The 19,180-nt window shown below is 42.4% G+C and overlaps 2 protein-coding genes and 2 non-coding genes across 8 annotated transcripts in view; 3 read left to right on the forward strand and 1 right to left on the reverse strand.

The window, feature by feature from the left end:
* Window position 1: 1 nt before the first annotated feature.
* On the forward strand, window positions 2–12,301 carry gnl3 (G protein nucleolar 3). Its single transcript, XM_033037307.1, has 15 exons — window positions 2–75; window positions 550–608; window positions 3,552–3,695; window positions 5,261–5,371; window positions 5,478–5,555; window positions 6,049–6,184; window positions 6,322–6,425; window positions 8,526–8,661; window positions 9,144–9,231; window positions 9,880–10,057; window positions 10,411–10,553; window positions 10,714–10,835; window positions 11,209–11,342; window positions 11,751–11,874; window positions 12,070–12,301. The coding sequence occupies exons 1-15, from the start codon at window positions 63–65 to the stop codon at window positions 12,165–12,167; spliced, it is 1,668 nt and encodes a 555-aa protein (XP_032893198.1). The 5' UTR covers window positions 2–62; the 3' UTR covers window positions 12,168–12,301.
* Window positions 9,733–9,805, forward strand: LOC116983615. The gene has a single exon (XR_004414767.1). It is a non-coding gene; the product is annotated as a small nucleolar RNA SNORD19 (small nucleolar RNA).
* On the forward strand, window positions 10,146–10,218 carry LOC116983616. The gene has a single exon (XR_004414769.1). It is a non-coding gene; the product is annotated as a small nucleolar RNA SNORD19 (small nucleolar RNA).
* glt8d1 (glycosyltransferase 8 domain containing 1) overlaps window positions 12,289–19,180 on the reverse strand; it is a 33,461-nt gene continuing 26,569 nt past the window's right edge. For 4 of the 5 annotated variants that reach the window (XM_033037311.1, XM_033037312.1, XM_033037310.1 and 1 more), the window contains one exon: window positions 13,116–13,539. In XM_033037311.1, the coding sequence (XP_032893202.1) occupies window positions 13,340–13,539 (200 nt within the window). In that variant the 3' untranslated portion in view covers window positions 13,116–13,339. Of the gene's footprint in view, window positions 13,540–19,180 lie in introns of all 5 variants that reach the window. The other variant, XM_033037308.1, reaches the window with a different exon arrangement.

Raw genomic sequence — 19,180 nt, forward strand, 5'->3', positions numbered from 1 at the left:
ACGCGAGCGCGCCTGTTTCCGGCGGACGTCACGTGGTGCTGCAGCCTTTGGGCGCCATCGCCATGAGGCGGCCAAGTAAGTGCGGCTCCTCCATCAATCCCTGTCACCCGCCTGCTCCTCCATCTCCACCCCCGCCGTCACCCTGCACCCGCCGGCTCCTCCATTCCCTGCCACCCCGCACCAGCCGGTGCCTCCATCCCTCCCCCCCCCCCGTCACCCCGCACCCGCCGGCTCCTCCATCTCCCCCCCCGCCGTCACCCCGCACCCGCCGGCTCCTCCATCAATCCCGTCACCCGCCGGCACCTCCATCTCCCCCCCCCCCGTCACCCTGCACCCGTCGGCTCCTCCATCAATCCCGCCACCCGCCGGCTCCTCCATCTCCCCCCCCCCCCCCGTCACCCTGCACCCGTCGGCTCCTCCATCAATCCCGTCACCCGCCGGCACCTCCATCCCCCTGTCACCCTGCACCCGCCGGCTCCCTCACACACGCTCCTCCGCCCGGGCCCACGCTCCCACACCTAATCTCCTGTCCTCTTCTATTTTTTACAGAATTAAAAAAGGCCAGCAAGCGCCTCTCGTGTCACAAGCGCTTCAAGATCCAAAAGAAGGTGAGTGAGTCAAGGCCAAGCCACGAGTTTGGAGACGCGACCACGTGGGTTAAATCTCTGGAAAGTTTTCCCTTTAAAGTTCGACAATCGGCTTTTATTACGAGTTCCCCGGATATACAAGGGTTGATGCAATACAATGGGGTGGAAAGTTCAATGTTGAGCTTTTCCTGATATGTGCGCTTCAGATCGTCGCCGCGGCCTCACTCACGGCGTCAGAGACCCGGGTTCAATCTTGGCCTCGCTCCCTGTTTGGAATTTGCACGTTCTCCCCGTGACCGCGTGGGTTATCTCCTCACGGTGGGTGTGCTCTGGTTTCCCTGGTTCTTGGTTCCTCCCACATCCCAAAGACGTGTGGGTTTCTAGATTAATTGGCCCTCTGTAAATTGCCCCTGGAGGGTGGGGGAGTGGAATAACAGAACTCGGGTGAAGGGCTGATCGACAGTCGACGTGGACTTGGTGGGCCGAAGGGTCCTCATCCATGTTTATAAACTTTGAAAAAACATAATCACTATTGTAGAAATACATTTTTTTAAATCATCAATCTACACACAATACCTCATAATAAAAAAGCAAAAACAGGTGTTTAGAAACGTCTGCAAAGTAACTCGAAATAAATAACTGAAACATCAGATTTACATGAGTATTCAGACCCTTTACTCAGTAGTACTTTGTTGAGGCACCTTTGGCAGTGATTACAGCCTCAAGGCTTCTTGGGTGTGAACCTACAAGCTTGGCACACCTGTACTTGGGTAATGTCTCCCATTCTTCTCTGCAGATCCTCTCAAGCTCTGTAAGGTTGGATGGGGAGTGTCGATGCACAGCTATTTTCAGGTCCCTCCAGAGATGATCGATCGGGTTCGTGTCTGGCTGGGCCACTCAAGCACAGTCACAGACTTGTCACAAAGCCACTCCTGCGTTGTCTTGGCTGTGTGCTTAGGGTCGTTAGCCTGTTGGAAGATGAGCCTCCGCCCCAGTCTGAGGTCCAGAACGCTCTGGAGCAGGTTTATCAAGGATCTGTACTTTGCTCTGTTCATCTTTCCCTTTATCCTAACTAGTCTCCCAGTTCCTGCCGCTGAAAAATATTCCCACAGCATGATGCTGCCACCACCGTGCTTCACTGCAGGTATGGCGTTGGCCAGGTGATGAGCGGTGCCTGGTTTCCTCCAGACATGACGGTTGGTATTCAGGCCAAAGAGTTCAATCTTGGTTTCATCAGACTGAAGAATCTTGTTTCTCCTGGTCTAAGTCCTTTATGTGCCTTTTGGCAAACTCCAAGCGGGCTGTCATGTGCCTTTTACTGAGGAGTGGCTTCGGTCTGGCCACTCTACCATAAATGTCTGATTGGTGGAGTGCTGCAGATATAGTTGTCCTTCTGGAAAGTTCTCCCATCTCCACAAAGGAACTCTGGAGCTTTTTCCAGAGTGACCATCGGGTTCTTGGTCACCTCCTTGTCCAAGGTCTTTCTCCCCCGATTGCTCAGTGTGGCCGGTTGGCCAGCTCTATGAAGAGTCCTGGCGATTCCAAAGTTGTTCCATTTAAGAATGACGGAGACCACTGTGCTCTTCAGGACCTGCAATGCTGCAGAAATTGTTTTATACCCGTCCCCAAATCTGTGTCTCGACACAATCCTGTCTCGGAGCTCTACGGACAATTCCTTCGTCTTCATGGCTTGGTTTCTGCTCGGGCATGTACTGTCAACTGTGGGACCTTATATAGACAGGTGTGTGCCTTTCCAAATCATGTACAATCAATTTAATTTACCACTGGTGGACTTCAAGCAAGTTGTAGAAACATCTCAAGGATAATCAATGGAAACATGATGCATTTAAGCTCAATTTTGAGTGTCATAGCAATGGGTCTGAATACTTATGTAAATGTGATATTTCAGTAATTTCTTTTTAATTACTTTGCAAAAATTTCTAAACACCTGTTTTCACTTCTTCATTCTGGGATATTGTGTATAGATTGATGATTAATAAAATGAATTTAATCCATTATGAAATAAGGCTATAACGTAACAAATTGGAAAAAGTGAAGGGGTCTGAATACTTACTGAATGCACTGTATATAGTTAATGAGGAACGATGGTGAGCGATCTCCCGTCTCTTTAAAGGGAATTTAGAAGTTTGGTCTTGGCAGAATCTGGTCAAGACGTATCAAGGTGTCCCTATTCTTGTAGTCTATCTGTTTTTCACTAAAAACAAACACATTCATATTTGGAGCCTTATTTTTGTATATTCGCACTAAAAAAAATCCCATATTTGGAACAACTGGAACCTGCTACCTGTAAAGGTGGCGAAGGCAGACAGCCTTGACATAAGTTAAAAAAATATACTTGGATGAGAATTTGGAAAGCCATAATCTGACAATAGACCAAAAACTAGGAAATTTCTATGATTCTTTAACTGTCTGGTAATATAAGTTCAGAATATTGTTTGGGTACCCACACATTTTGAAATATTCTTGGAGGACTGAATCCAATCTCACCAAAGCAATGGTAAAGGGTCTAGATCTGAAACGTCACACATTCCTTTTATTCAGAGATTCTGCCTGTCTGCTGAGTTACTGTGTCTTAACACTAGAGCAGTAGGGATTTCTGCAAGTAATGTCTAGTCAAGAAATATATAGTCCACAGGGAGGGCGGGGGGGGGGGGGGGGGGGGGAGAGGTGGGGGAGGGAGTAACACTTCCTTTAACAGGTGGTAGAAGTGAAATAAAAATGGCCATGGTTGCCACTTTGATTAGGGTTTTAAGAGTATTTGGTGATGTGGAACCAAAATCTTTTAAAGGCGCTGAGGAAGCACATTTATATAGGTTTATTGGTGGAATGGGCTTAAGGGGTTGAATGGTGTTATCCTGTTACTATTCCTGTACTGTGATAACTCTGCTAACGTGCAACACTTTTTGATTATTGCAATGCTTAATATTTCAATTGCGTGTCCAGGTTCGTGAACACAAACGGAAAGTACGAAAGGAAGCAAAGAAGCATGGAAATAAAAGCAAAAATTTGCGAAAAGACCCTGGTGTTCCAAATGATGCTCCGTTTAAAGAAGACATTCTTCGCGAAGCTGAAAAAAGGAAACAAGATGTAAGGGGGCTGTCTTGAAATATGAATTGTTCTGTGATATTTTAGGGTATTTGACAAGTTTTCACTGAGCAAATTTATTGTTTTAATTTACCTTGCAACTCCTTTAAGATTTGGCCTCAACACGCACAACCTTCCCTTTAATCCAGAATTCTTCTTGGCCTTGCAAATATATAATCAATTTGCAGCCCTCTAGGGTAGGGATTTCACAACTCAGAAGAAATAGCCTCACATCTGACTGAACCCTTATCCTGATTCTAGATTCTTCCATGTGAGAGTAGACCGCATGAAGTATGCTTCAATTTCATGATGCTAAAATTAATTTCCACACAGGCGACTTTATTTTCTGATGTTCAGGGGCCACGGCCTCGAAATAAGAGGTGGCTATTCAAGGTGGATCACGAGAGTTTTTTAACCACATTATACAAAATATTGGGAATTCTCTGGCCAGAGGCACTAGGAGGCTTTGTCCCCGAATATATTGAAGACAAATATATGAATCTTTTTTTGGGTTAGTGCAGGAATATGGCACTGGTATAAAAGTTCAATTGTGAACTTGCAACGTGAAGCAGGCATGAGGGTCTAAATGGCATATTTTCCTCATGTAACTCGTGCAGGAATTGATCTGAATCTGTTGCACGGCCTTTTTGGGAAGTATTCCTTAAAGATAACTTAATTGGTGATTTCATTATTCAATAATTTGAGATGCATATTTCAAGTTGTTATTTGGAAATTCTTTGAATGAAAAGTTTGACCAATAGTAGTTGGCTTCGTAAATCTATCAGGACCTGACGTATTTTTAGTTTTGAGATACAGCCCAAAAACAGGCTTTTTGCTGACCATTGATCACCTGTTCACATTAGTCCTCTGTTATCCCGACTTTCTCATCTATTCACTACACACTGGGGGCAATTTGGAGGCCAGTTAACTACAAACCCCTGGAGAACGTGTAAGCTCCATACAGACAGAACCCAAGTCAGGATCAAACCTGGGTCTTTGGCATTGTGTGGTGGCGGTAGCTCCACCAATTCCTTTAGTTTAAACAAGGATATTGGCACAGGAATCATTTCTGTTTCTCGTTGCTTGTTAGTTTTTGTACAAAAAAAAAGTAAATGAGAGGGGTGGCAATGTGATTGGTATGTCCATTGTTTGTTTTTATTGCAGATGTTTTTATTTTCAATTTGTATGCAGATCGGGCAGTATCTGCAGAGATAAAAAGTAGATGGTTGAAGGCATGGACACATTTGAACCTGAAACATTAAGTTTGTTTCTGCTATCCACTGTTACAGAGCTCACAAATACTATGCGTTGTGTGTCTTGTATTAACATTTTATGCAGTGTTTTGAAGTGTGTCTTTTAATGTGATTTTAGAAATATAAATTTCTAGACAATGGCCAATAATTTTAACTGGGCAAGACAACCAAATTGGTAGGTGGGTGTAGCTCGAAGGGCCGAATGGCCTACTCCTGCACCTATTTTTTTATGTTTCTACATCTATACAATTAGAAATATAACAAAGTGCTGGAAATGTTTGTCAGGCAGACTTAATATAATTTAACTTCTTTTAGCGGGAGGAGTTGAAGGAGAAACAAAAGCTTGCCAGACAGAAAGAAGTTGCAAAGAAAAGGAAACTGGATGCCAAGAAGGGAAATTCTGAAACAATTGAAAAACCTCTAAAGGTACAGATTTATCTGAGTTTTTTCAATTTCTGGAGTGGCAAAGGAGTTAACTTAAGAAACTTCACACTGTACTCGTACATACTTTTTAACTGCTACCTCTTTTCAGCCTGCATCTGTAAGTGAAAAGAAAAAGCCAGTCAAGTTTGAAGAGAAAAGTACATCTCTATGCAGAGAGCTGTACAAGGTTAGTGTGCAGTTGAGAAGTGAAAATGTATTTACCATCATAACTGCTCATTTGTGTTTCACTTAATTTAGAACAGTATTCTAAATTATGTGGGGAATCTAATTTGGTTTGCTGAAGTATAATTGCTATTGGAAATTGAGGCTTAAATATATCAACAAGTTGAGCAACAGAAGCTGCAGACTTAACAGAATAAATAGTGCAGTGCTGGCTCGAAGGGCCGAATGGCCTCCTGCACCTATTTTCTATGTTTCTCTTTATGCATTCCATGAAAGCTTTTTTTAGAAATCAGGTGGGGTAAAGCTTGATTTTAAGAAATTATTTTACCTGAGTTACCGCACAATTAAGCTCTAATCTGTTTAGATACAATCACTGGTAGGAAGTAACTATTAAATATGAGAAGATTGTCAAATCCGGTTTTGTAGCACCAGCAACCAATGTTTATTAGTTGCATCATTGGGATTTGGGTATTATAATAGTTTCATGTAATTAATAGGTGATTGATGCTTCAGATGTGGTTCTAGAAGTGGTTGATGCCAGAGATCCTCTTGGTTCCAGATGTCCTCAGGTGGAGCAGGCAATCTTGCAGTCTGTGGGAAAGAAGCAACTAGTTCTTGTAATAAACAAAATTGGTAAGATAATATGTTAACTGCATAGTTTTATTAATTAAATAACGAAATTATTAAAGAACAGAATTGGGAATGGAGAGGGTGTGCATGTTTAGAATTTTGCCATTTGCAAAGTAAGTATAACTTTTTTTACTGTTTAGATTTGGTGCCAAAGGAGAACACAGAGAAATGGCTGAAATATTTGGGAAATGAGTTTCCTACTGTAGCTTTCAAATCGTCCACACAGCTGAAAGACAGGACAATGGTATGTTTCCCAAGAGGTTCTAATTTAACCCAATGAAGTGATTCGTTTGTTTGACTGCCATAAAAGCTGATGAAAGTTGTAAAACTCTTGATTTGTATGAAGAGAAAGTTCCAACTCTGATTTTATGCAGTTGATTAAAAAATATTTTTCCAACAATTTATCTTCTCTGCAATTAAACAACTTTGTTTCTTTCCAAACAAAACAGTATGATACAAGCCCTTTGGCCCACGCTGTCAATGCCAAACATGATACATTTCCCTCCATCTCCATGTGGGTTTCTAAATGCCACTATCCTATCTGCCTCTGCCACCACCACTGGCAGTGCATTCCAGGCATTGACCACTCTGTATGTTGGGAAAAAAAACCTGCCTTTCGTATTTTCTTTAACTGAAAGCTTCTAAAATATTGGCCTTGTTTTAAGATGAACCAGAATGATGCAGAGCCTATTTTCTGCAAGTGTGCTAAAGGTGGCAATGACCAATGTAATCAAATTGGCTGTATGGAATTTGTGTCTTGAGATATTATTGTTTTATTTGTAACCCCTTTTACATACCTTATGCTATTTAAGTTGCATGTATGCTAATTCAAACTAGTTATTCAGATACCCAATACTGATTCCTCTCTTTATAGAGATGTAATGGGCTGCCTCATGGTTGTTCTCCAGTTCAGCAGCATAACTAAACCAGCACCAGCATAACTAAACTGTTCTGGTACCCAGGAACAGCAAAGATTTGAGGTTGGGGTATTAGCATGTGGAAATAAGAGTTTGGTGTTCCAACTGCGCATGCCCAGGTCATAGGTCACTCACCATAAACATTATTGGTATCTGAGCAGCTGAACCTCCGTTTCATCGTATTTTCCAGCTTTGATTCTTCTAGGTAAGAAAATACTGCTTTCAAACTATGAATTAGTTGTATTTATTGTTCCTTTGTACAAGCTACGATGATTTTCTCGTCTTTATTACTTTATGGTTCAGTGAGATTGTGCTGCGGCGTGGGGTCTAGGGCTGGGCCCAGGTTTCCGGCGTTGTAGGCGATGTTGAGTTGCTGCTGGGCCATTCCCGTCACCTCCCGGGTGTCCCGCTGAGGCCGGAGGTGTCCAGGGTGGCCCTGGGCTGGCTGGGGCATCAGCCCACGCTTGCAGCCTGCGCAGGGGAAGAGGTACTGGCTCCAGCTCGGCTCTGCTCCGGGAACCGTCGGCTGTGCCTTTCCTTGTCCAGTGGCTGTCAGCTGACCCACTCGGTGCCGGCGGGGGGGGGGATCGCCGGGGATGCCGCGGTGGCTCGGCAGATTAGGCAACATCTCTGGAGAAGGGTCTCGACCCGATATGTCACTCATTCCTTTTCTCCCAGGATGCTGCCTGTCCAGCTGAGTTGCTGAACGCTTTATGTGTATCCCCGTTGATGGCTGGTGCTCGTCTTGCGTCGGGGGGGCGTGGTGGACGGTCCCCGGCCCGACGGGGAACGGGTTCCTCCGGAGTTAGAGTGGGGTTAGGCCGGAGTTGGAGCTTCTCCGCACTGGCTGTGTGCCTGGGGCACACAGTCCTGTTGGTCTGGGGTAGCCCCGGATATCCCCTGCTGCCCAGTGGCGGTTCATAAGCGCTTGCGGTGCCGGGGAACCGGGTTTGATCCTGGCTGCGGATGAGGCACGTGTGTGTGTGTGCGCACGTAGCTGCCGAGAATGTCTCTGCCGGTCCAGTCTCTCCCCTGTCTCCCTCTCTCTCTTGCTGTTGCACCTCACTCTCCCATTACCTAGAACCCCCGTTCCTCAGTTTTAATATATTTTTACACATAAATTATGAATAAAGATAAAAATTTATACACAGTTTATTCAGCCAGCGCTTCGTTTGCTTTTTCTTTATTGTGATTTTCTTTATTATTTATTCCATTGACAAATCCCATGATTCCTTGGTTATTCGGAATACCGAACTCGCTTATTATGAAGAATCAATTCAGTCTTCCATTTCCTCACAAAATATAATGGGTTACTAATGTATTGCAACACTTGTGTTTAAAATGTGTGAACACAGTTAATGATTTAATTACAGCATAGCCAAAGAAGTTTCCATTCTAATTTTAATAAATTACTTTCACTTGAATAGGCACTGAATAAAAAATTGAGGAATGCTGTGGAGATATCCCGTAGCAATACCAGTGCAGGGGATGAAACGCTTTTAAAATTGCTTGGGAGCTACTGCAGAAATCAAAATTTGAAAAGCATTAATGTTGGTGTTCTCGGTGAGTGTGTACTTACAAATTTAAGTCAATTACTTAATGGTGACTTTGAAATTTTCAAAATTTCTCTATCAAAATGGCTTTGTGGGCATTTCTCAAATATCTGATTAAAAATTATGAGCAACTCTTGTTACAATATTCTTTTAAATCCCTCATTCGTCCAATAAAATTAAAAATCATTTGATTTGGTTACTTGCTAAGCATGCTGGTAAATTCAAATTTCCTTTGTGAGTGGAGTCATAAGACGGCAGATGCTGGAATCTGGAGCAAATCATAAACTGTTGGAGGTATTTAAGTGGCATCTGTCATGGCAAAAGTAGTCGATGTTTCAGATTGTGATCCTCCATCAGACTCTATTAAGAACTCTACGGATTTAGAATTTGAATTGAATCTAAAACAACAGTTCCCTAATAGTTGTCTCACGATATAATTCAAAGCATGCAATATATTCAATATTTTGTCCTTACCGATCCTTTTTGTTTCAGGCTTTACAAATGTAGGGAAAAGCAGTATAATTAACAGCTTGAAGAAAATGAGAGCTTGCAACGTGGGACAATTAAAAGGACTTACAAAGTAAGCTGTGATTATGTTTGGAGATTTGTATACTTAAATGAAACAAAGTAGTTTTGGCCCAAATTTTCAGGATAACCCAGAACCATGTTTCTGCAGATGTTCCAAAGTTGCAAATTAAAAAAAAAAAAATCAAATTAGTTGCACAGTAACATTAATTAGATTTTAGAATGCGCTTGAGAGTAGTTTTATTTCTTATCATGCTTTTATTGGAATGTGCATGGTGTAGTGCTCTATATTTGATTTCAATTAGGTTCTTGTGGGTATATTAGGACATGGTGTGAGAGGACATTCTATAAATTAGTGCCTGGTCAGACAGGAGGAGTTTGTATGGCCTCTTGAAACCTGGTCTTCAACTGTAAATATATTTTGATTGTTTAACATTCTATTAATATCTTCAATACAATAATAGCAGGTGTGAAACTGGCTTGCTTGGTAATATTTCCCTAACTTTAGGTATTGGTATTTTTTTTGCTTAAACTAATTTTAGCCAGGTTACTGAGTGAAAAATGAGGACAACTTACTTAGCCTGATTTTCTATGACTGCTAAAGATCCAACTCTGATTTCACTCAGTGTCATTATGCCTGCTTTATCATGGTATAGAACTATTGACTTTCTTCACTGTGGTAACTGTAGTGTTATGAATACAGAACTATGCAGGAGGTACACATCAACAAGCAGATCAAATTATTGGACTGTCCAAGCATTATTCCTTCACCGTCAAACTCTCTCGTTTCTTTGGCCTTGAGAAACGTTGTGGATATTCAGGCACTTGAAAATCCTACTGCCATAGTCGAACTCATCGTGAAAAACTGCAATAAACAGCAGGTACTGATTATCGTTTATTCCCCTGTGCTGCTGTGAACATTTAAAATTATATGGTCTCGTTTAATAGGAAAGTAATTGTATTTTGAGTGAGAAATGAGGAAACTTTCATTGTTCTGAAACTGTGTGACTGCTAAAGATCCAACTCTGATCTCACTCTGATTTTTGGCCAAATTCAACGTAGAATAATGTATCAATTTATTTGTAACACCTATGAGCTTCATTTCTTATGTAATGCTGACTGCAGTGAATCTGTTCTTTCAGTATCTGTAAAGGTGGCATTGATCTTAACTGTAATGACAACTTGTTTGTGTCATCTTCAAATCACATTCTGTCATTTCTAACTTCTTACACAGCTCATGTTGCAGTATAATATCCCAGATTTTCGAACACCACTGGAGTTTTTTATGTTGCTGGCTCAGAAAAGGAGATTGTTGAAAAAAGGAGGGATGCCTAATCTTGAGAGTGCAGCAAAAATTATCCTTTGCGATTGGACGGGGTAATTAAAATGTTGCTATCTGAACTATAAATGCATGATTAAAATAATTGACTATATAAATAAATGGCAAATCTTGAATGAAGAAATCCAAAATAGATTCATACATACTTTGGAATAAAATGTGCACCGTATATAACATTGGAATATTTCCTTATTTAAGGGCGAAGATTAGTTATTATACACATCCGCCTGAGAAAGATATCACCGAAAAACTTGTGGATGGAGCAAAAAGAGGCTTTAATATTGCAGAACTAATAAAAGGAAATGTGACTACATTGAAAGGTAATTAATTTGTGGTACAAGTGAAATGTCAATGTCTGAATTTTCTAATTTATTGGTTGTAAAGACAAATTAGCAATCCCATTGTGAGAAGAATATATACAGACTTGTTGCACAGCTGTAAATATAAATCATTTGCAGATAAGCGGCTTCAGTAGTGGAGATGAAAATGGGTCACAGTGGAATTTCAGTTTATTGATGTTTTCCAAGGAAGAACGGGCTGGGAAAATGTGTTCCTGGGATTTGAACAACTTGGGATAAACGGCAATGAACTGTTGGCTCTTAACTGCGTGTCGCTCCCTGCAAATCACCTCTGTTAGTACATACCAGCCTTCAATTAATAGTCCCAAATTTGCCCTTTTTGCCTCCCCGCTAGTCGTTAAATGTCCTAATGTGGCCAGCAGCATAGTATTCCAATCTATGGGACCAACACATGGGCTGCTTCCAGAAGGAAACACTGAGAAATTGCTGGATATAGAAGAGGGAGAAGAGAATGATGAAGATTTGGAGGTAACAACTGCTGCGTGCATCTTTGGGGCTACTACAACAGTCCTTAAATCGTATGCTTAATCTAAGAATGGTATCGGGCACTATATTAAATACTGGTGTTTACAATTTGTATATCGCAATTTGCCATTTATTCCTCTTTAAAAAATTTAAAAAAAAACATAGTTGAAACATTTAATTTAGATATGACTTTTAATATTAAAGTGGATGACATATTCTGACGCTTCCTAAAATGAGGAATGCCAAAACAAGGGATATTAAATAAATCTATCCCTCTCATCCATGATCCAGCTTTGTGGTATTTTTGTTTCTAAGAATGATTGTAACAAGTATTGGTGGGGTTGGGGTTTATAAAAGGTTAAGAGAAATTTATATATGAGGTCACTTGTTTTCTTTTTAAAAACTTCTCAGGCAGAATATGTTGAAGTAGATGAGAGTACAATTGAACGGTTAAAAACAAACAGATGTTCAGCAGACAACCAGTTGCAAGGAAAAGATAAAGAAATGCCCTGCAAGAAAAAGCAACACGATTCAGGTCAGTTTTTCTTTTGGTCTTAAGCTGGTAATGTAGAAAGAGCTTGTTTCACCTCTGCAATTGCAAAAGCAGGAACAATGGAGGAAGTATATAAATGCAGATTAAAGTTAATACTGATCCAAAAATGGAAATAATAAAAAATTATCTTTTATGTGTGTGTGTATATAATTATGAACTTTTATTTTTGCCTTTCAGAGAAAAGCGATCTCCCAAGTCAAAAACATATAAATATCGATCTCTCCTGTGAAAGACCAATGGATGATGCGTATGATTTCAACACTGATTATGTTTGAGGATCCACCAAGGTGCACAGCTAGAACATTTGGACTACACAATATATTGCATTTATTAGTGAACCAATTATTTTCAATGTTTGAAAAGTAAGTATTTTAATATTAAATATGAAACATTAAATAATTTAATGCTACACGATGTTGCTTATCTATTTAATCAATTTACAAAATGGAAATAGAAAATAACCTGCAAGATTGAGCATGAGAATTTGGAATATTTTTGTTTTACTCCAGCTTGATAATCCTAGTATTTTGTAATTAAGATGACAAATTCTGATACAATTTAGGAAAAATTGAGAAGATTTAACAGCCCTTGTTCATATGACACATTTAAATTGAGGATTTTTAATCCAGCCATGCAATATGGAGAAAATTTGAAATTTTCTAATTGGTGGCACCATTGTAACATTTTAATATAAACTAAATACTGTGGGTGCTGAAAGTCTGATTATAACATTTTATCTAAACAAATCTTGGATTCATTTATCTAAATAAATGTTAGATTCTGATGTAATTTAAGATTCTAAATTAGATCTCAATTTAGAAATCCAAAAGGTGCTTCAATATGAACTACCTTTCAAATGCCTCTTAATATACTCTTATCAGAACCTACATGAAATGCCTCAACTGACCCAAAGGAATACGTTTATTTCATAGTGATCGAAGCTTGTCAAGTTAAAAGCAAATTAGTTTCAGTACCTTCCTACAGGTTGTTGAAACAATCTGTTCCTAATTCAGTTTGCAATTCAACTAAGCTAATGTAGTTTATATGCTCGATAACATTTTGAATTCTCACACTATGAAAATTACCAGAACCTAGTACCCATCTAATAATAGGAGGACAAAAACTTACCTTGGTGATAAACATATTGCTACGTTTTCCTTAAACAATTGAAGTGCAATTTGTACACCACAATAAAATTCTTCAAGAACTCAATATAAACATACTCTGGGTTAAAATATGTACGTTATGGTCATTCTTTTGAACTGGTTTACACAGGCTTTGAACAGTTAATGACAATTATGAATTTTTAAACACTTCACTGTAGGTAATGTCGTTGACCATAATTAAAACAGAATCTAAAAGCACTAATTGAATGTTAATTCAAGAAATAAATTCCTGAGTGGAAGTTTTTTTTTCACAAACTCATGAAGTTATTTGTTTAGAAGTCTCAATTTTTCTGATGAGCTTCCTCTTCCTCTGGGTGTCGACGTACTGGGTGGAATTTTCCAGTAGGGTCTGGAATATACCACCTATCCCAGATTTCACTGTAAGGGGAAGTGCGACCCCAGGGTTTGAACCGCCCATTCCAATGCAGCAACTTGGCAGCGTTAATAAAATGTGATGAATATCTGGTACCGGCACTAGACCCTACAAGAGGGGGGAAAAATGCATTAATAGAATGTTAATCTTTATCTGAAATATGCTGGTAGTTATATTACAGTTGAATAAAGCTCTGGTGAGACTATCTGGACTACTGCATTCAGTTTTCCCCTAAGCATAACTTGGATAGCAAGGTGTTTTCTTGCTTGGTTATCTTGTAAACTAGACTAAGTGGGACCCGTTGGGTCCCATGTTCACACAGGAGGGCTGGTCCCCTGACGCAATATTCCACCTCTCCACCAATTCCAATATTGGTGGCTGGGGGGGGGGGGGCGCTTTCTGGAGCGCTGGTATGGGTGTTGTTGGCTGCAGGGACTACTGGTCTCCAGAGGGCTAGTATGAACATTGTGGGCCAAATGAATTCTTGGGGTGGCAGCTCAGTCCCTCAAGCCTGATGTGCTGGCAGTTGACTCATGGCTATTCCTTGAAATTCCATTTCAAGCAAGGTGCTAGGCAACCAAATTCAAATCCATTTTCCTACCATTTCAAGCAGGGTGCAAGGCCACCAAATTCAAGTGCAGTTTCTTACCTCTTCGAGCAGGGTGCAAGGCCACCAAATTCAAGTGCAGTCTCCAACCACTTCAAGCAGGGTGCAAGGCCACCAAATTCAAGTGTAGTTTCATACTATTTCAAGGCGGGTGCAAGGCCACCAAATTCAAATGCAGTTTCATACCATTTCATGCAGGGTGCAACAACACCACATTCAAATGCAGTTTCATACCAATTCGCGCAAGGCCACCACATTCAAATGCAGTTTCATACTATTTCAAGCAGGGTGAAACCACACAAAACACCACACTCACAGTTCAGTAGACATTCAGTGTGTTCAGTTGATTCACAGCTCAGACAGAGTCGTGACCTCTCCCTCCCCCATCATGCAGAGACTGAGCCACACCCACACTTCCGGGTTTTATAATCCCTCCCCCTCCCAATGGAAATGGTGTGGCCTTCATGGCGTGATTGACAGGATAGATTCTCAACATTTTTTAAACACTAATAACACTTTTGTTTCTCATTGATGGGAAGAATCCTCTGCACCTGATGAGCGGAGGGGAACTGAGTAAGATGGCCAAAAATCAGGGCCGTAAGTGGTAGCGTTTTATCTAAAATCAATTTAGTGCAAACAGGAAGTTGTCAAGTTTAAACAAACAAACAAACAATTTGCAGGCAGTGCCATTTCACTTCAACACATACCCCCCAAACCACCATTTGCATGCAGTGCCTTTTCACTTCAACCCAACCCCCCCAAACAACCATTTGCAGGCAGTGTCTTCACTTCAACCCAACCCCCCCAAACAACCATTTGCAGGCAGTGCCTTTTTACTTCAAACCAACCATATTTTCATTTTCAAATCACATTAAGGGCACTCAGTTGAGTAGACATGTGTTCAGTGTTATTCAGAGCTCAGAGAGATGTGATCCTTTGGCTTCTTCCATCTTGCAGAGACTGGGTGAGGCACACCACTTCCTGGTTTTATAGTCCCTCCCCCTCCCTCCAGCAGGGACAACAGAGAGAATGGCAATTTAAAAAAACCCATTAATATCTCTCTGATCTTTCATCGATGGGAAAAATCCTCTGATCCCGGAAGGCGGAGGGGGGCTCTGAGCGAGGTTGCCAAAATTGACGGCCGTAGGTGGCGCCGTTCTCTCTGAAATCGCAGCACAGTGGGCCAAAAGCAATCAAAATCAGACTTTTAGTAATATACTAGACTAAGTGGGACCCGTTGGGTCCCATGTTCACACGGGAGGGCTGGTCCCCCGACGCAATAATCCACTTACAATATTGGTGGCCAGTGGGGGGGCTTTCTGGAGTGCTGGTATGGGTTCTTGGGGTGGCAGCTCAGTCCCTCAAGCCTGATCTGCTGGCAGCTCACTCACGGCTGGTGGGCTAGCAGTTGACTCATGGCTATTCCTTGAAATTCCATTTCAAGCAGGGTGCAAGTCCACCAAATTCAAATCCATTTCCCTACCATTTCAAGCTGGGTGCAAGTCCACCAAATTCAAATCCATGTTCCTACCATTTCAAGCAGGGTTCAAGGCCACCAAATTCAAGTGCAGTTTCTTACCACTTTGAGCAGGGTGCAAGGCCACCGAATTCAAGTGCAGTTTCCAACCACTTCAAGCAGGGTGCAAGGCCACCGAATTCAAGTGCAGTTTCTTACCACTTCAAGCTGGATCCAAGGCCACCAAATACAAGTGCAGTTTCATACCACTTTCAGCAGGGTGCAAGGCCACCAAATTCAGTGCAGTTTTATTCCACTTCAAGCAGGGTCCAAGGCCAACAAATTCAAATGCAGCTTCATATCATTTCATGCAGGGTGAAACCACCATAAAACCACACATAACACCAAACTCACAGTTCAGTAGACATTCAGTGTGTTCAGTTGATTCACAGCTCAGACAGAGTCATGACCTCTCCCTCCCCCATCATGCAGAGACTGGGTCACACCCACACTTCCGGGTTTTATAACCCCTCCCCCTCCCACCGGAAAAGGTGTGGCTTTCAGGGCGTGATTGACAGGAGAGATTCTCAACATTTTTTAAACATATAACACTTTTATTTTTCATTGATCGGAAGAATTCTCTGCACCTGCTCAGCGGAGGGGGGACTCAGTAAGATGGCCAAAAATCACAGCTGTAAGTGTAGCGTTTTATCTAAAATCAATATACAGTGCAATCAGGAAGTGCATTTGCAGTAGTGCCTTTTAACTTCAATCCAAATCACCCAAGCCGCCATTTGCAGTAAGTAGTGCCTTTCAACCTCAAGCCAAAGCACCCAAACAACTATTTGCAGGCAGTGCCCTTTAACTTCAAGCAAACCATATTTTCATTTTCAAACCACATTAAGGTTACTCACAGTTGTGTAGACATTTGTTCAGTGTTATTCAGAGCTCAGAGAGACGTGACCCTTGGCTTCATCCATCTTGCAGAGATTGAATGAGGCACACCACTTCCTGGTTTTATAGTCCCTCCCCCTCCCTACAGCAGGGGCAGCAGAGAGAAAGGTGATTTTTTTTAAACTTCAAGCCAAAGCTCCAAAGGCACCATTTGCAGTAAGTAATGCCTTTCAATTTCAAGGCAAAGCATCCAAGCCACCATTTGCAGTAAGAAGTGCCTTTCAACTTCAAGCCAAATCCACCCTCACCATTTGCAGTAGGTAGTGCTTTTCAACTTCAAGCCAAAGCACCCAAGCCACCATTTGCAGTAAGTAGTGCCTTTCAATTTCAAGCCATGCACCCAAGCCACCATTTACAGTAAGTAATGCCTTTCACCCTCAAGCCAAAGCACCCAAGCCGGCATTTGCAGTAAGTAGTGCCTTTCAACTTCAAGCCAAAGCACCCAAGCCACCATTTGCAGCAAGTAGTGCCTTTCAAATCCATGCCACCATTTGCAGTAAGTAGTGCCTTTCAACTTCAAGCAAAACACCCAAACCACCATTTGCAGTAAGTAGTGCCTTTCAACTTCAAGCCAAAGCTCCCAAGCCACCATTTGTGGTAAGTAGCGCCTTTCAACTTTAAACCAAAGCTCCCAAGCCACCATTTGCAGTAAGTAGTGCCTTTGAACATAAAGCCAAAGCACACAAAACAACCATATGCAGGCAGTGCCTTTTTACTTCAAAAAAAACATTTTCATTTTCAAACCACATTAAGGGTACTCACAGTTGTGTAGACATTTGTTCAGTGTCATTCAGAGCTCAGAGAGACGTGACCCTTGGCTTCATCCATCTTGCAGAGTGAGTGAGGCACACCACCTCCTGGTTTTATAGTCCTTCCCCCTCCCTCCAGGTGCAGCAGAGAACGGTGATTTGTTTAAACTTCAAGCCAAAGCTCCCAAGGCACCATTTCCAGTAAGTAACGCCTTTCAATTTCAAGGCAAAGCATCCAAGCCACCATTTGTAGTAAGAAGTGCCTTTCAACTTCAAGCCAAATCCACCGTCACCATTTGCAGTAGGTAGTGCTTTTCAACTTCAAGCCAAAGCACCCAAGCCACCATTTGCAGTAAGTAGTGCCTTTCAATTTCAAGCCATGCACCCAAGCCACCATTTGCAGTAAGTAGTGCCTTTCAACTTCAAGCCAAAGCACCCAAGCCACCATTTGCAGTAAGTAACGCCTTTCAACCTCAAGCCAAAACATCCAAGCCACCATTTGCAGTAAGTAGTGCCTTTCAACTTCAAGCCAAAGCACCCAAGCCACCATTTGCAGCAAGTAGTGCCTTTCAACTTCAAGCCAAAGCACCCAAGCCACCATGTGCAGTAAGGTGCCTTTCAACTTCAAGCAAAACACCTAAGCCACTATTTGCAGTAAGTAGTGCCTTTCAACTTCAAGCAAAACACCCAAACCACCATTTGCAGTAAGTAGTGCCTTTCAACTTCAAGCCAAAGCTCCCAAGCCACCATTTGCGGTAAGTAGTTCCTAGTGACTCCAACGGGCGGCGCAACTTACCCGTTGCAGCGGCCCCTACAGCCTGTCTGTCTTTTTTTTTTTTTTTTGTCTAGTTAAATGTAGTATTGGTGTTTTTTTTAATAATGCTTTTAAATGTGTATATGTGGGGGGCGGGGGAAACTGTTTAAAATCTCTTCTTCCCTGTCCGGGAGACCCGACCTTTTCCCTGTCGGGTCTCCGTTGTCGTTGGGGCCTAGCACCGTGGAGCGGCCTCCAACCTGAACGACCCGGGGGCTCGGGAGACTGCGGAGCTGCGGACTACTCACCATCGTGGGGCTGACCGGCCTCGGAGCGTGGGGAGCGGTGGTGACTTGCTGCTGCGACTCGACTCCTGGGGCTCGGAGGCTCCAGCAACGCAGCCGCAGGTCCGGTGGACTGGGACATCGGGAGCTTGCGGGTCCGGGTGGAGTGAGAGACCGCTTCCCGGAGCTCCCGCAACGCGACTTCTCCAGCCCGTGTCACGAGGTTGGAACGACCCGGAGCGGGACGTACATCGCCCGGCACGGCTTCATGGCCGTGGGACATTCCAGCGCCCGCCGGGGGCTCCAACATTGTGACTTTTAGACCGGGAGCGGGGCCATAAATCGCCCGGCACGGCCTAAAATGGCCGTGGGACTTATCATCGCCCGCCTGGGGCTTGGACATCGGGAGAGAAATGGAGAACAGGGGAGAGAAAAGACTTTGCCTTCCATCTCAGTGGGTTCACTGTGATGGATGTTTGTGTGAATTAAATTGTGTGTATGTCTGTAGGAAATTGTCTTTGTTTGTATGGCTGTGGAAACGGTATTTCGTTTGAGCCTCACTGAGGCTCAAATGACAATAAATGTATTTTCATTTCATTTAGTGCCTTTCAACTTTAAACCAAAGCTCACAAGCCACCATTTGCAGTAAGTAGTGCATTTCAACTTCAAGCCAAAGCACCCAAGCACCATTTGCAGTAAGTAGTGCCTTTCAACTTCAAGCAAAGCACCCAAGCCACCATTTGCAGTAAGAAGTGCCTTTCAACTTCGCCAAATCACCTGCCACCATTTGCAGTAAGTAGTGCCTTTCAACTTCAAGCCAATGCACCCGCCACCATTTGCAGTAAGAAGTGCCTTTCAACTTCAAGCCAAATCACCTGCCACCATTTGCAGTAAATAGTCCCTTTCAACTTCAAGCAAAGCACCCAAGCCACAATTTGCAGTAAA

The sequence above is a fragment of the Amblyraja radiata genome, chromosome 18, assembly GCF_010909765.2.
Source record: "Amblyraja radiata isolate CabotCenter1 chromosome 18, sAmbRad1.1.pri, whole genome shotgun sequence".
Lineage (NCBI taxonomy): Eukaryota > Metazoa > Chordata > Chondrichthyes > Rajiformes > Rajidae > Amblyraja > Amblyraja radiata.

Excerpts from the sequence above, each read along its gene's own strand:
- gnl3 (XM_033037307.1), top strand. Across the intron at positions 3,696-5,260 it reads CTGAAAAAAGGAAACAAGAT|CGGGAGGAGTTGAAGGAGAA; the intron begins GTAAGGGGGCTG and ends AACTTCTTTTAG. Across the intron at positions 5,556-6,048 it reads TATGCAGAGAGCTGTACAAG|GTGATTGATGCTTCAGATGT; the intron begins GTTAGTGTGCAG and ends TGTAATTAATAG.